This window comes from Harpegnathos saltator, unplaced genomic scaffold, assembly GCF_003227715.2.
Source record: "Harpegnathos saltator strain DR-91 unplaced genomic scaffold, Hsal_v8.6 scaffold328, whole genome shotgun sequence".
NCBI classification, from domain to species: domain Eukaryota; kingdom Metazoa; phylum Arthropoda; class Insecta; order Hymenoptera; family Formicidae; genus Harpegnathos; species Harpegnathos saltator.
Window position 1 is genome coordinate 762,939 of NW_020230126.1, and position 15,842 is coordinate 778,780.

The window sequence follows — 15,842 nt, forward strand, 5'->3', positions numbered from 1 at the left end:
CATTTAGAGAGACGCGCGTACGCCGCTTTCAGAGCGCGATCGCCGTCGCTCGGCGTCGACGAGCCCAGAGATGAAATTTTCACCGTGCTCTTCCTCGATCTCGATACTTTATTTAACGTTAATTCAATCATCTGAAGCGTATTTCCCAACAAACAACTTATTTTGATTCCATTTAAACTGATTTCATTTATATTTATCTGCCCGGTGTCCGGATTCCGTTTAACCCGCGGCTTTGTATCTGACATTTTTGCATTGACATTTAGAGGCGCTGAGTGGGACTTTAGTCCCCACATAAATCAGCGAATCGGAATTTTGATCCTATTTTCTCGGCCTTAATATTGATAATTTAATTGTCTGAAGCATACATCACAGCCCACTTTGGCTTTCATTCAAACTATTTTCATCTTCATCTCTCTAACTTTATCTACTTTGATTCGATTTTGCTTTGCCAAGAGGAGCCAATAAATGGGTTTTTTTTTTACCATTTACAGGGGTATCTTCTCCCGCGCCAGTAGGACTTAAACTTCTATATAAAATAAATCTCCATTGGTCCTCCGGAATCTATTGGTATTGGACCATTGAGATTGGAAGTGAGGTTAAAACTCCGATCTCGACATTCCATTTAACGCTAATTTAATACTCGAAAGTCACCAACCTATTTGGATTGTACTTAATTTGCAGCTTTGCCGAGAGGTTAGTCTTAGTAACCTACAAGTGACAAATGGTGCGTTTTCTGCCGTTTAAAGGTGCTCTCTGTGTGGGATTTTAGTTTCTACATAAATTAAATCTCCATTGGTCCTCCAGAATTTATAGATGTTGGATTATTCAGGCGCGCGCGTGCGATTTCAGTTGCGAGTTAAATGAAAATTTTTAGTCGGACGAACGGAGAAATATTGCATTTCATATACACACACAATGCGCTTCATTTTCAGCTCCATTCTGCCGGTGCTTGCACCTGGAAGGTTCCCGGCGCGAAAGCTTGACAAGTAATTTTTTATACTCCGTATAAATAATCATTTTGCGCGTCGCTCGCTAGCGTCCAGCCCCAGCGTTGCAACCCCCGGCGCGCGATTGCCAGCGATTGCCAGCGATAACAGTGAACGTCGGATCGATCGATCAAACAAATCGCGAAAAACCGTTCCCGCCGACTCCCTCCAATTACGCAACGGAAGATACAATTTTCCGTTCCTCGGTCTCGCAATCAATAAGTAGCTTGCATCGTGGCGTTTTCAAGAACGAACGGGGTGGCGGCACAGCTCGCGCCCGGCGGAAGGGAGCGGGAGAGGGGCGAAATAATGCCGCACAAAAATGCCGTGTTACTCCGAACGGCGAGCCGTAATGAGAATACATCCCGGGGAATAAGAAAACATTTTAAATCCGCCTTCCCGTTCTGTGCCATCGAACGAGACCGAGAGTTCGGGGTCGGACGGGCTGGAAGTTTCGGGAGGAGGGGGAGGCGACGGCTAGGACGGGGTGCAGCGGAGTCTCGCGCAAATTGAAGCTGGGATTAAGACGTCGAGCGAGATTAAGGTTTCCATGTTGATTAATTTAAATAGTTCCGCCGCGCTGGAGAGACAAAAGCATGCCCGTAAGCGCGGCCTGCGCCGCCGGGCAGTCGGAATAAGTAGGGGAAGGACGCGTGGTAAACAATTTACTTTTCGGAGGGTCTCGGGGGAATTTGGCAGCGTGGTTGTGTGCAGTTAAACGAAGCTCTCTCTCTCTCTCTCTCTCTCTCTCTCTCTCTCTCTCTCTCTCTCTCTGTCTTTCTCTCGCAGACGAGAGCGGTGAGTCTTGACGACGTCGATCCGTTTGTGCCGTGAGTTTGCTCGGGATCGACGCGTATCCCTCCGTTTCGTCGCGTCCTTGTAACGTCTCTACAGATCCGTCAGAGAGAATATTAGGGCGAATCGACCGTCGGTAAATAAGGGAAATAAAAATAAAAATAAAAAGAAAAAAAAATTCCGCGACAGTAGAAAAGTCGCGAAATTCGTCCTGGCATAGTAGCCTCGCTAATATTTTCCAACACGAATTCTTCTCAGGACATTAACATAAGCCATCACGGACATGACAGATGTGTACTGCTTCGACAAGATCGCTCTACTTTGAACGATCGATGAGTGATGAATTAATATCGCATACAATTAAAAAGTTCGGATAACCTAGTTGCACGAAATGTCGAGGCTGTTATGCCGGTCACCGTACATGAATACACACGTACATGTGGAGCAGGAACGAGAGATAAAGGATTGAAAGGACGACCACCGGGCTGTGTTTCGGTATCCTTTGAGTAATAAATTTCTCCAGGTCTTATCTCGGTGCGCACCGTAATTCTACCGTCGCTGGTCATCTCGCTGCAAAGCGCGCTTTTGATACTTGGAGGAAAGCGACGACCCGCGGTTTTCGCGCTTTGCGTTTGGCCAGAGGAAATTACGATGCCGGCTCGTTTGTGCCAGGCCAATTTTTAGACTCTTCGCACGCTCACTCTGTAGAGGAAAAAGTCAACGTGGCGATGAATGGAACCGAATCCGAGTCGAAATTTCGGCCCCACTTCTGATCTCAACGGTCTAACATTTATCGGTTTCAAAAGAAAAATAGAAATTTGATTTATACAGAAACGGAATTTTACTCGGCGTAATTTGTAATTTTTCAGAGAACCTCTCGGAAAAGTTACATACTAAATAGAATCAGAATAAGTTGATGTGAGCTTCAGAGCGTCTCGAGTGGAATATTGAGGACAAAAATAGAATCAAAATTTCGACCCGGGGATTTATATGGAAACTAAAGTCCAAGTCGGGGCCTCTAAATGATGGAAAACGTCACTTATAGATGGAAGCCAAGTAGCTTCCTGTAGTAGGCTTCGGAGAATTAAATTGGCGTTAAGTGAAATATTGAAGTCGAAATTTTGGCCTTATTTTCGGCCTGAAGTGTCTAACGTCCACAGATTCTAAAGGATAAATGGAGATTTAATTTATATAGAAACGGAAGTCTCACTGAGCGCCAGCAAGTGGCAGAAAACGCACAATTTGCCATTCGTAGGTTCTTCAACGAACTTCTCGGCGAAAGCTGTAGATTAAATAGACCCAAAATAGGTTGATCTAGACTTCAGTGTATTAAATTAGCGTGAGATGGAATACCGAGGTCGCGAAAGTAAGATGAACATTTCAGCTCGGGCGAGCGCGTTTCGCTCGGGGGAAACGGAATCGCTGATTCTTAGCGCCGAATTTGCCGAGTAAGCGACAGTGGATTCTGTTTCCTCCAATCAAAACGTTCGATTCGCTTACGGCCGCGTTGATTCGGCCAATTTTTTTCTCCGCCTGCGAACACAGATTTGCGAGAAAGATTCGGCGGGTTTGAGAGATCAAGATCGCACGTCGTTTCTGTACGAAGATTCCGCGATTTCGCAGCGGAAGCCATTCTCGTCGGTGCTTCCGAAAAATCGACAACGCCGTCGATTGATTCGATGAAATTCGCGGTTTTCCGTGCGGGCCGAGACCGATGTTCTCGGCGGATTTGGTCGTTAGCAGTTCCAGAAGGAAACCCGGCTAAGGCGTAACGGACGGAGGAGACGAGTAAAAGGAAGGATGGAACGGCGGAGAGGAAAGCTCTCCCTCGCTCTCTCGGACAAGGATCTCGCGCGTGTTCTTTTAGCCGCGTTGCCTCAGCAACAGAGTACTTTCCGTCTCGCTGACCCGATGTTTCCGGTGACACCGATGGCCCTTCCTCCTCTCGTCATTTCACCGAGGCTGGAGCGCGTTTTCTCGAGAAAACGAAGGATAGAGAGAGGGAGGGAGGGAGGGAGGAAGGAAGGGAAAAAAGGTAGACGGCCGACGAAGAAAAAACTGCGGGAAAGCGTTAAGGGTCGATGCGATTATCGTTCGGAAACGACGACGGTATCTTCGGCTCGGATTTTCCATATCTGTTATCAGTTTCTGCAACATAATGGTCTCGTATCCAGCGCGATTGAGGCGATCGCGTGATCTCGTTGGCGGGCTGGATCGCCGCGGTAAATTGCACGACGACACGTCGATAGGGAGTCCCGTACACGCCGAGGTCGGATTATCAAACGAACGAGCTTTGCGCGACGGTAATAACGCTGTGTCTTATAACCCGCGTACTTTGCCGACAGGGATAGGTAGCATTCGAAATAGAGGGACGCCGCGCGCGCGCCCCCCCCCTCTCCCCCTCCTATCGCGGCGGGGCGCACAGGTATAGAATAAAATCGATAGCCCTGAGCGGAGTTCAAGATCCTCGGGAAAAGATCGACGAACTCGCGTGACTGGCGATGAATGTGTAATGTAAAGACAAGGATCGCCCCAGGTATGCGTCGATCGTCGCAAATAATTGATATTACGAGAGCCGCGAGACGGATGATCGCGCGCATCGTTGTACAGACATGCGTGGCTCGGGGAAGTTCGAGCACGCGGGCGAATGTATTAACGATTCCCCCGGGGGGGGGGGGAGAGAGGGAGGTAAAGAGAGAAAGGATCAAGAGAGGAGTCTCTTAAACGCTCGCCCGCGGCACAAATTGGATAATCGGAGCCGCGTGGAATATCCCGCGAAATATCGATATTTGATATTATATATTATATATTATATAATCAATATATAATTATATGTATTGATTAAACGCACGACGATACGTCATGCGCGATACGATCGAGCGCGGGGCGCGCGAGTGTTCATTTTAACCCTCGGTGACCCGATTTTTTTGCTTCTAAGAAAGTGACGAACGTCGAAATGTCAGGCGTTGATCGTCGCGTTTTAACTGACTGTCGAATTTTTATTTGTGTAAGAGTAACGTATAGGATGTATAAACAACACGGGAGCGAGTCCCTACGGATGTGTCCTTTCTTCTTTTGTTTATTTACTTTATACATAGAGCCGAATGAATAGACGAGCAGCTCGAGGTAGTAAGCACAAAAAGAACAATAGATAGCGTAATACGATAATAGATAATTCAGACGCCCGTCGGCGGAGGTCGGGCGGGATACGGAGACGCAGCGAGTGCTGGAACATCCGAGTCAGACTTTCGCGCAATTACCTCGCGTGATAATTGATCAAAAACGGCGGTTCGAATGGGTACGCGCGCACTCGACCACTGACGGGTAGTCGGAGATCTTCAAGGGCAAAGCGCCATCCAGCACCAAGAGGTACAATGGACATCGAGGGAAAGCGCACGGCCTAGCCCGGTCTAGCGATCAAGAAAACATCTGAATCGGATCGGTGTCGAAGGGGAAACGCAGGACGACACTGGTATTCGGAATTAAGAGAAATCAACCAATTGTGTAAGGGAACAACGCTCGACCCCGGTCATCCGTTGAATATTAGAAAACAATGATTCGATTGTCACTCACCAACCTTCTGCGCGACGGCACGTCTGCTTCCAACAGCGACTAACTGCCTACCTTTACGTTTTTATGATTCGCGTCTCTATCTTCCAAACGTAAACACATCGCTTTCCCCATCATCGATCTCGCGACGATCGTTATTGTTTTTCAACGCTCCGAACGCCCATTTCGGATTTTCATATGCAATACTCACATCTCGTACGATATGAATGATTAGGTATTAAAAGCAAGAATCAATTCAACATCTTTATTACAATTATATCCTTCTTCAAAGGTATATACAACAACAACAGATCGACGGCATTCTTTAGAAAAGAGGAAACAAAGGAAAAAGGGGCGGACTAGCAAAGAAAGAGAATATTTGTCTCACATTTGTAAACATTTGCCTAGCTTTAAACGACGCGCATTTTAGTGTGAGAAAATAGGAACCGATAACTGCCGAGAACGCAAAGCAATATCACTGGCAATATTATCGCTCCAAAGTCTCGATAAAAATTCGAAATGGAATTCGTGATGGAATCATACATCAAAATACAAATTCAGATACGTGTGTGAATTTTTCGGAAGTCACGCGACGTAATAAAAAATTATTCGCGAAGAACGCGGTGGCTCGCTTGAGTTGCGACGAGAGCACAATAATGAATAATGAAACCCCTAAAAATCGCCGTGTAAAAAGGCCATCACACACACAAACGAACTTAAGCAGTAAGCAAATCGACCAATCACAATCGAAACTTAAAGACACCGTTTTAAAACTTACGAGAATAATTGATTGTGATTGGTCAGTTTCTTTACTGCTCACGTCTTACTGCTTACGTTCATTTGTGTGTGTGATGGCCTTTAAACTGACGGACGATCCCGAAGCAAGTTGCAAATAATCGCATCGCGCAGTATTGTAACGCCGAATCGTAACGCAACATAATAAAGAATGAAATCGCGATGAGGAATGCCTCTCTTAATACCGGCGAGTCTCTTGGAAGCATTCCGCGTGCGGGAGATGAAATATGAATTACGGCACGTAGCGGGCCATTAGCTGCTCGAGAGAAGAAAGAAGGCGGAATGCCGAAGGATGGTAATGAGGTAGAATAAAGAGCGAACTAATTCGAAATTTTGTGCGCGTCACTGACGGCGATCGAGCGGCACGCTTAGCGCGAGAGAGAAAACGCGCCGCGCCGGAGCGAAATGGAAATGCCTCGGGGCCGAGCCTGCTCAACATTCTAAATATTTTAAAAGTTCAACTCATTTGAATTGGGAACATCTTTAGACGTGTCTCTCTCTCTCTCTCTCTCTCTCTCTCTCTCTCTCTCTCTCTCCACCGTTCCCCGCGCCTCACCCCCGGCCGGATCGTCGCGGAGCACCCTGTATTTATCGCGTTTCCTACGGCGCGGCGCTCTCTCGCCTGTCTCGGCTTTCCTCTTGCCGGTCGATTGATTTAGATTCTCGAAACTTTTCACACTCAAGTTTCGCCGGCGAAGGACGCCCCCCGATCCCTCCCGTGACCGCCGAGAAAGCTTTCGGCTCCCTTAAGTCGCATCGGCGTGAGAATCGTCGCCGGTCGCGACACACCCGACTTTACGTGTACTCGCGATGTGGTGTCAATTTCGCCGTTGATGCAACAATTTGTGCATCTTCGTCGACAGATTCCCCGCATTCCTCCCGTGATAATTGCGGCCCGTATAAATTGTCGTTACTTGAAACTCGCCCCAGATGTGACAGCCGGATTTGATTTGCAATTAGACGTGAACTTTTCACGTGGAGTCGCGGTCTACAGGCGTAAAATGTCGCACGTATCATGTAGCAGAACTCTGATCTCATTCTAAAATTATTAATAAGGCTCGTATTAATAGTTGCAACTTGGAGCTTATCTCAATCGAGGTACTCGGATTCGAATCCAGAGTTAGACCTGAGTTTTTCGGTGAAAATTCAAATTATTGATATAATGTTACACGTATCGTGCGATTCAACCGAGAGGGGAACTCGGGTCTAACTTTAAATTAAAATCTGGATATCTCACACGAGAGAGAAGTTTCAACTTTCAACTATTAATGCGGATCTAAGATTTGTGTTAACAATCGTCGCTTGAAACTCGTCTCCCGCGAGACACTCAGGCTCGAATCCGGATTCGAATCTGAGTTTTCTAGTTGAGAAATGTGACATTGCATCGGTAGCTATTCGGGCGGGAAAAAACTCATTTTCAAATTAAAATTCAAATTTCAGCATTTCGTTTGAGACAAGTTTCAAGCAGCGACTATTAATACGAACCTAAGGGCAATATTCATAGCGAGATTTTATATTTAAGATCGTCCTAAGACGCTGCGCGACCGTTTCCTCGGTTATGAAGCATCAGAAGATGAAACTGTGACAATCTGAAATTTAAAGTCCGACTAGGGACTTACGAGTCATTTCCGCTTGTCTCATCGCAGTGTCGATCTCGCTGTTAAGACTATAAGTATCCAAGACGTGTCGATGGATGCGGGTAGGCAGATTCGGCGTTCGTCTCGCAAATGAAGAGTCACGACCGCCCATGTGGCGTTAGTAGGTTGAGGCGCGAACGCGATAGCGGCGCGATTGATAATTTATCGCGGCGTACCGAGGCGCGCGCGGCTGACCGAGATTCAGCAGGTGCGTGAACCGCACACGATACGCGCCGACGGTTTTACGACGGTGTCAGCCGCGTTGCCGTCGAATCCCGGAATCCCGACTCGATTCGCCTGCGTGGAACTCAGCCGGCGGGTAAACCGATAAGGCGCACGGATTTGCCGACTTAGAGAGGTCAGAATCCGGCTCACTCGTGCTTTCGCGAAAATTTACGTCGGGTTATTACGTCAGGGATGCGTCACGTTCGGGTCGCGCGCTCATGTTCCATAGAGAGAGAGAGAGAGAGAGAGAGATAGAGGGTGAGAGGGACAGAGAGGGAGAGACTCGGCGCATTCGCGTATGCGGATTTGCGAAATTCGTGGGAGGCGCACTAACTCACCTGGTCACGGTTGGCGTGGAAGCGACCCCCGGGGAGCGTGCTGGATAACTCCGTGGACTTCCTGACATCAAGTACTCTGCAACACACAGCGAAACGTTTGTCCTTAATGCTCTGCTGCATAAAGTCACACTCAGCGATCGGCCAAAGCATCCGTCTTGCACCGGTTGCAACGGCGATGTAAACGCGCAGCGCGGCCGCCGCTTTTGCGGGCCCCGATTTGCGGGCCCCGATTTGCGGGGCCCGACGCAGCCGCGCCGCGGCGACGTACGATCGCAGTCATCCCCGTCGTCCGATTCCTGCGCTTCGCGCAGGGCATTTCTCGGGATCTAATTGGGATCCGGTGCGATTCTCCGAAATCTAGGCGGATTCAAGTTGCCGTAATGTCTCCGGCGCGCGATTCTAAGTGGGCAACTCCAAGCCTTTCCGGTACATTTCCTCGTCTGCGCGGCTTACCTCAGGATTACCTAATTTTATTGCTTTTTTGTTTCTTTATTTTATAAATCTATATTGACCGAACGTTATCCGAACGTAATTGACTGAAAAGAGACTCTCATGGTATTTTTGTTTCGGCTCCAGACGGAGAAGCGCCACTTTTGGGATAAGAATGGGGGACTCTCCCAATTGTCGCGATCAGATAATGAATTTGGAAGTAAATCTGGGAAAGTGTAATCGGAGGAATCCTGAGAAATTTCTACGCGGCACGTGGATTTCTCTGCGATCGTGACGTCTCGAAGAAATCGAACACCACGAGGCGCCCCGCCGCGATTGCAGCCGTTCGTTCCTCTCGCCGCGCGCTGTCGATTTGCAGATAATCGACGGCGAAATTCGATTCCCTCGACTAATTCGGCGATAATATCCGGCGGAATACCCCCGCGCGTCGTTTGAAAGTTAATATACAGCATGAATAGGAATTCTTCGATACATTCCGGGCGCGCTCCAATTTTCTGTGCATTTGATTCATGGCCGCCGCATATTGCGGCATTTCTGCTGAAACATATGCCGTCGTAACTACTGCTTAATTACTTAGACGGGTAACAGGATCTACGGGGCGGACGCAGATATTCCTCTACTCTCGGCAACTTGACCTGTGTCATGCGACGAGATAATTGAGTTTATTAAACGCAAGTTGTTCTCCCGTATACGCCGAGTGCTTTAACCCTGTTTCGCGCGCAGCATCGGTGGAATCATTTAAATACGGGCCGGGCGATTGCGCATTCGCGCTATCGCTAATTATGCTGCGCTCTAAAAAAAGAAATGCTACCAGTGTCACGCAAGAGTCGTGAGATCGCCCGAATGTGATTCCCCAGATATTCGGTCGATCGATTGTTGCTAGATATAGAAATACTCGAAACTTCAGTATAATTCGCCTTCGAAATCTCGAATCTCCGAAGCTCCGTTCGAAAATTCCACACATATCGAAGCTCTCAAAATTTTATTGCAAAATACACACCGCGCTGGATCGCGCAACTAGAATATATTCATATCGAGATTCAAATTTATACATTACGACAATTTTGATCGACCGTCTGTTCGGCTAACTTTTTAGCCTTAATAAAAATTTATGTAGTACGTAAAATAGTTTCCCCTACTTTCTGCGAAGCTTCGAACGTATTCCAGTCGGACGAGCTAGTGCGGTACTCCTTCTCAATGTACACGAATGTTCATACATTTCATGAAAAAAAAAAAAAAAAAAAAAAAAGAAAGAAAAATAGAAGAAAACAATTCTCCCCGCGTGTGAACGCACTTTCGAGTTGTCAAAGTTCCAAATATTCACACCTCGGGATTTCTTTATTCGAATGCGATGCCTCGACGCTCCGGAGATTCGAAGCTTCGGCGCTTCGGAGAACTGGGGCGTCAAATGTAATTCACGGTGGGGATGCGCGAATCGAGGATTTTCCGCGACGAATCGCGCCCGAATCGGCGAGACTTAACCCCCAATTAACAACAATAATCGACATGGGAAATCAGCCGAGCTGGATATTATTGCGAGTAATTTTAAACGAAGGGAGAATAACAGTGTTTGAGCGTTACGATAATACATATATGCGCCGCGTATTTTTCCGGAGCTGCAACGTACGCGGTGAATTAAACTCCCACGCGAAAGAAAAACTATCCTGAATTATCAATATTGGAGTTCCGTTATTTTTTTCCTCATTACGTAATCTCGCTTTAATTGATTCTTCTCAAGAGTCGCGAGAAATTACTCTCTTGCCGGCTTTTGAATACATTCAAATTTCCGCAATTCGAAATCCTCGGCTGAGACTTCAGGCTCGGCTCGAATCGAGTCTTACCCGCTTCGATTCGATTCGAATTCGAATACAGCTGGCGTGTAGCTAATTTACAGTCTCGATCGTCGCGATGGCGGGCGGACCGCGCGCGGACGTGTGAGTCGCAGGGGCGATCGCAGCGATGATGATCCCGGCGAATCCGCAGGAAGAGTAGAGACGTCAACGTAGAAACGGTGCGAGAAAGCGCGCGTGCATAATTAATTTCCAAACTTTCTTTCCCGCTCCCGGTGGCAGCGAGCCTGACGTTGCCGTTCGATTTAGCCTTCGTTCGCCGTGCGTAGTCTCCGGTCTATCGGTTCGTAACGTCATGCATATTCTAGTTGATGGCTCGTCGCGCACTGCCTTCCTTTTATCTGTATAGTTAATGCGTTCATGACTAATGTAACCGTCAGTGACGGCCTGCTATCGACCGGCGGTCGATAGCAGACGGTGTCCTCCGGTCGCCGGCGCGCGAGATCGCAGAATCTCTTTTGCGGTTAACGCCACGTCGCTCGCTATTTCGCGTAAACCTCTTTTCGGTGAGTCCTCCGCTGTGCGAGGCGCGCCAAGGAGGACTTTTCGGCCTGTTTACTTCGCGACCGGCTGATTTGCGCCGGGGGAATAGTCAAATGTCTCGATTACGTCCGACGGAGGGAGGGAGAAGGCGTGCGATAAATCCGACACGTTATTTTTCACTCGGTCACCGGTCGACCGACCGCCAAGTAAACGGGATGGATTTACCAACGTTCTCTCGCTTCGTTTCGTCATTGCCGCGCGAATTTCATTTCTGCGATGAATCTATGCATGTAGTCTGCAGAGTGGGGCGGAAAGAGGGGCGGTCGAGAGAGAGAGAGAGAGAGAGAGAGAGAGAGAGAGAGAGAGAAAGAGATTTTTCACATTTATAACTGCGAACGAAAATAATGAAGCGCGGTGTGTTGAAATTTTTAACCGGAACCGCGGGGGTTCGGGAGAGCGGCTGTTACGCGCGCGTGCGCGAGAGGGGGAGAGAGAGAGAGAGAGAGAGAGAGAGAGAGGCGAGAAGGTTTTTCTCTCGTCGAAAGAAAGATTTCCACACAACGCGAAAATTGGCTGTTGAATCAATAACGAGGCTGAGCGTAACGGGATCCGGTGGGCGAGTCCGTGGGAAACGGTAACGAAATGAAAAAAGAAAAAGAAGAAACAAAAGAAGAAAGGACAGTTTGTTCTTTCGTTTACTTTGATATACCGGCGCGCTACAGCGGCGGCCTCGCACAGCCCCCATACGGTTCTTCTGGCCGGCGCGCTCGCCCTCTTATTTCCGCCGCAATTTGTCACTGTCTACGCCCCGAAGATCTTCACTTTATACGGCCCGGGCTCTAAGTACGATTCACTACGCACTGATAAGCGGCCTCGCGATAACGCTCTATGAAGAGATCTTTCGCCGCGCCTGTATTCGCGCCCGCTCCGAGAAAAAACGGCGCTCGCGGAGCCGAAAGTCGTAAGTACGTATCGAAGTTCCATCGAAATTATCCAACTTTTCTCCGCCCTCCGAGGGTCGCGCGGCGTGCGTTCTCGCAGCTGTCACCGGGACGCAGGAGGAATATCCTGACAGTTCCGGTCTGAGAGGCTTGACGGGACGACAAGGTTTGCCTGATAATTACGATCCGCTGTAAACATTCTTCCGATTCGTGCGATTTTGAGAAACTTTCGGCAGCGCAAGATAATATCGCCTTGTGAGCAAGCAGGCCTGCTTTCTACGATGTTCCCACAAGACGAGTCCTCTCATTGGACTCATTTTTTCGCTGCTGAAGCGCATCCGAGGAAACGTTCGAGTCTCATTTAAGCTGTACACCTGACGACATAGCCAGTATATATTTAAAGAAAAAAGAAGAAAAAATCGCACGAATCTGACGAATGTCACGAATTCAAAGACTAAACAAAGCCGAAGGAGCTGCGCTGAAAATAAGCCAGGTATGTCGCGACTCCGCGTCGCCGCTGATTAAATTCTTCCCTCATAGACGGAGCGCTCCGCTCGGACAGAGCGACAGGTCGTAGAAGAGCAGCGCGCTCGCATCCGAGGAGACGAATAGAAAAGTGTGGCGTTATTAAAGCCGCCTCCACGATAAATCGATTCGCTCGCGAGTCCCTCACACGCCGTCTGGAGCGATCAGGGCAAAACGCGCGGCAGGCAATTCGGTCGCGGGCGTGCATATCGCAAGCGCATGGACAGCGAGCGAACACGCGGACCGCATAAAGCCCCCCAGGTCGATCATAAACGAGCGATCCGACCTTAGACTGGCTGACGACGAAATCCGCGGCAACGGGATCGGGCTCGCCGTGTCATCGGCACGACCAAGCGCGCCATTCGCCGTTCGGCATTCGCGAGCGCGCGTGAGCGAGCTCAAAGGCTCGCTCGTAACACACAGGACGTAACGTTTCCTTTGTAATTCCGGGCATAAATTGGCGCGTGTCAGATGCGAATGACTCGATGCCGCTCGAACCGCGCGTAGTTAGGCGGCTAGACGGCTAGGGAGGGAGAGGCAGGTTGGAGCCTGTCGGCAAGAGAGTCCTGACAGCTAAGAGCACAAAGCGACGGGCTCGTTCTCACACAGGAGCGGAGACCGGTTGCCAGGCTGCCGAGGCTTAGCGGCTACCGTTTGTTTCGTCCGGTAGCCATGGTGATCACACGGAGAAGGTGGCCCGATCGAGGGTGTCCTGATATCTCGCATATTTTCCAGTAGCCCACCCTCCGCCGGCGGAAGCGACGCTCCTTCTCTCGTCAGACGACCACTCATCGGCCCGATATTAACACTCGCGTAGGGGCGCGCCAGATGCCTGCGGCGGGGTGCGAGGTCGCCGGAAATGCTCGCTTCAGCGGAGGACTGTTTCGTCGCGCGTTCGCGAGGCTGATCGCGCGCTGTGCCTAAAAGCGGGCAAGCTGCGAGTGCTTGGACTGATGGGAGTTTCTATGGGAAAGGCAGTTGTGTCTCTCTCTCTCTCTCTCTCTCTCTCTCTCTCTCTCTCTCTCTCTCTCTCTCTCTCCCTCCCCGTGCTCGCGAGGTCGCGTTAACTTCCGGTCGGGGCTGCGATTTCGATCGTGTCCACATGGTTTTGACTGAGGTTCGGTTGTACCGACATTATTTTCGCTCGAAGCGAGACTTAAATATGTGTCTGAACTTAAATACGAGACCTTCTCTGGCCGGGTGTCGATTGAAGTTCCATTGACGAGAACTCGGTCGTTCAACATCAACGATGTACTTCTCCCCGCGTTCACGAGTTCACGTTCGAGGAGAAGCGAGCCTGAACGCAGCCACTGTCGGGCGCGACTCGACTTGTCTGCGGCGTTTGCGGGCGCTTGTGTGAAATAACGCAAAGGAAGCGCGATCCGTGTTTAACGACACGGAGCGGAGAGCTGGCTCCTCCGCCCGACGCGACTCCGATAATTTCTTCGTCGTTATCTCGGCTCTCGCCTTTATTAGACGTCGAGCGTTGCCGGGCCGCGCGATCGCGAGATGGTAACGAGCGATCGTTAACGCGCGAACCCTTCGGAGATACTTCCAGAAACGATCGCGCGCGACGTTCTCTCCTCTCAGTTGGCATTTGTTTCGGCTGATTTGAGGAAAAAAGAGGGAGAAGAAGAAAGAGGCGCGGAAAGAAAGGGGAGGCGAGACAAGAGGGAAAATTCCTCGCGGGAGGAACGGCGCGCGGAAACCGAGCGGCGAACGATCGATCGCGCGCGCCCCCCTCTCTCTCTCTCTCTCTCTCTCTCACTCTCCCTCCCTCTCCATCTACGTGAACTGAAGTCTGACCGAGCCCAGCCTTCGCTTAAAAAAGTGTCATTATCTGCTAATGGCACGCCGGCAACTAGGTCGATGCGCTCGGTTGGTTAATGACGTGACTTTCGCATTTCGCCGATGGACTATACCCATTTTATCTACGTGCTCCAGTTCTACCTGATGTCCTCCCGGAGGTACCTCCGAGGCGGCGGTTATTTAGAGGTTAAGGCCGATTTTATTGTCGCCGCTGCGCGCATTCTTATCGCCTTGCTTCGCGTTACCGCGAGCGCGCCGGGGTCCATTCGCGCCATTCGGCCGCGGTATCTCTCCGCGCGAAATATCCTCGCGCGCGGTAAGAAGCACCACCGCGACCCAGATACGTCGCTCGCTCGCCGGCGGGGCAGCGTCATCGAAGGCGAGTATTTCGCGACAGCGTGTATACGATAGCCGGACTGGGAAATTACGAAGGCGAAATTCAGCGAGCGGGGGTGCAGCCTCCCCCCCCCCCGGCCGTGCGACCTGGAGTTTCCCCGCGCGCCCCGAGCGCTGACAGAGCGTGTCGACTAATAGCCCGCCTAAAAGCGCGCAATTTAGCTGATCGGCTGGCACTCACGGATCGCGCGGCGGAGGGCTTCCTCCCCGTAATTGAGGGCGCCCACGGTCGCCCACGGTCTGTTCTTTATTTAATCATTGCACACAGTCCTCTTAACGAAGACGGCTGAGCGACGGGTACACCGCGCTCGGAACTGAACGAGTCGAGTGGAACACCGCGCGGGAACGAGGTCGCCGGGAACAGGCGGCCGAGAAACCAGGGAGTAGACGAGTTCGAGGGAGCGCATTGACAAGAGAGAGAGAGAGAGAGAGAGAGAGAGAGAGAAAAGAATAACGAAAGTGATAACGAGAACGACAGCGCGAAAGTGACGGGGCGTCGTTAGAACGCCAAGAAAGGCCGGCGAGTGGTCGCGGAAGGAGCAGTTGATCGAGAAACAGGGCTGGAAAATGGAATTCGAGGGGAGGCGAGGAGCGAGACGAGACAAAGCGGCGGGATGGGCGAAAGGCACGTACGGACGAGAGAGAGAGAGAGAGAGAGAGAGAAAGATCAGAGATAGGTACGTAAGTCCCTGGATGGAGTGGATACAGTTGAGTCCGAAGGTTTCTTGGTTGTTGGGTGTTTGGCTGTCGGCCAGGGAATCTCTGGAGCGCGACGCTTACCTTTCTCTCTCTCTCTCTCACGCCCGGAAGGTCCCTTCGACCTTATACGTACACCTCAGCATCGTGAGCGCGCACCGCCTTTCCGGAATTCGCCGTCTGTACGTCGAGGGCACGCGTGTCCGTGTGTCGGCGTCGCCGTAAGAGCGCTGTTGCAGTCGGCACTTTCGAAAACTCATCTATCCTGGACCGACCCTCGCGGCCCTCCCACGCGTTTTATCGCTCGCATTTTATTCCGTTTGACCTTACACCTTGCGCATCGCTCAAGCTACGCCGGGACGTATCG

At 50.3% G+C, this 15,842-nt stretch overlaps 1 protein-coding gene across 8 annotated transcripts in view; it reads right to left on the bottom strand.

Moving 5' to 3' along the window:
* The window catches only part of Ten-a (Teneurin-a transmembrane protein), a 664,333-nt gene that overhangs the window by 231,325 nt on the left and 417,166 nt on the right, over nt 1–15,842 (bottom strand). For all 8 annotated transcript variants that reach the window (XM_025300069.1, XM_025300070.1, XM_025300075.1 and 5 more), the window contains one exon: nt 8,326–8,401. In XM_025300069.1, the coding sequence (XP_025155854.1) occupies nt 8,326–8,401 (76 nt within the window). The remainder of the gene's footprint in view (nt 1–8,325; nt 8,402–15,842) is intronic.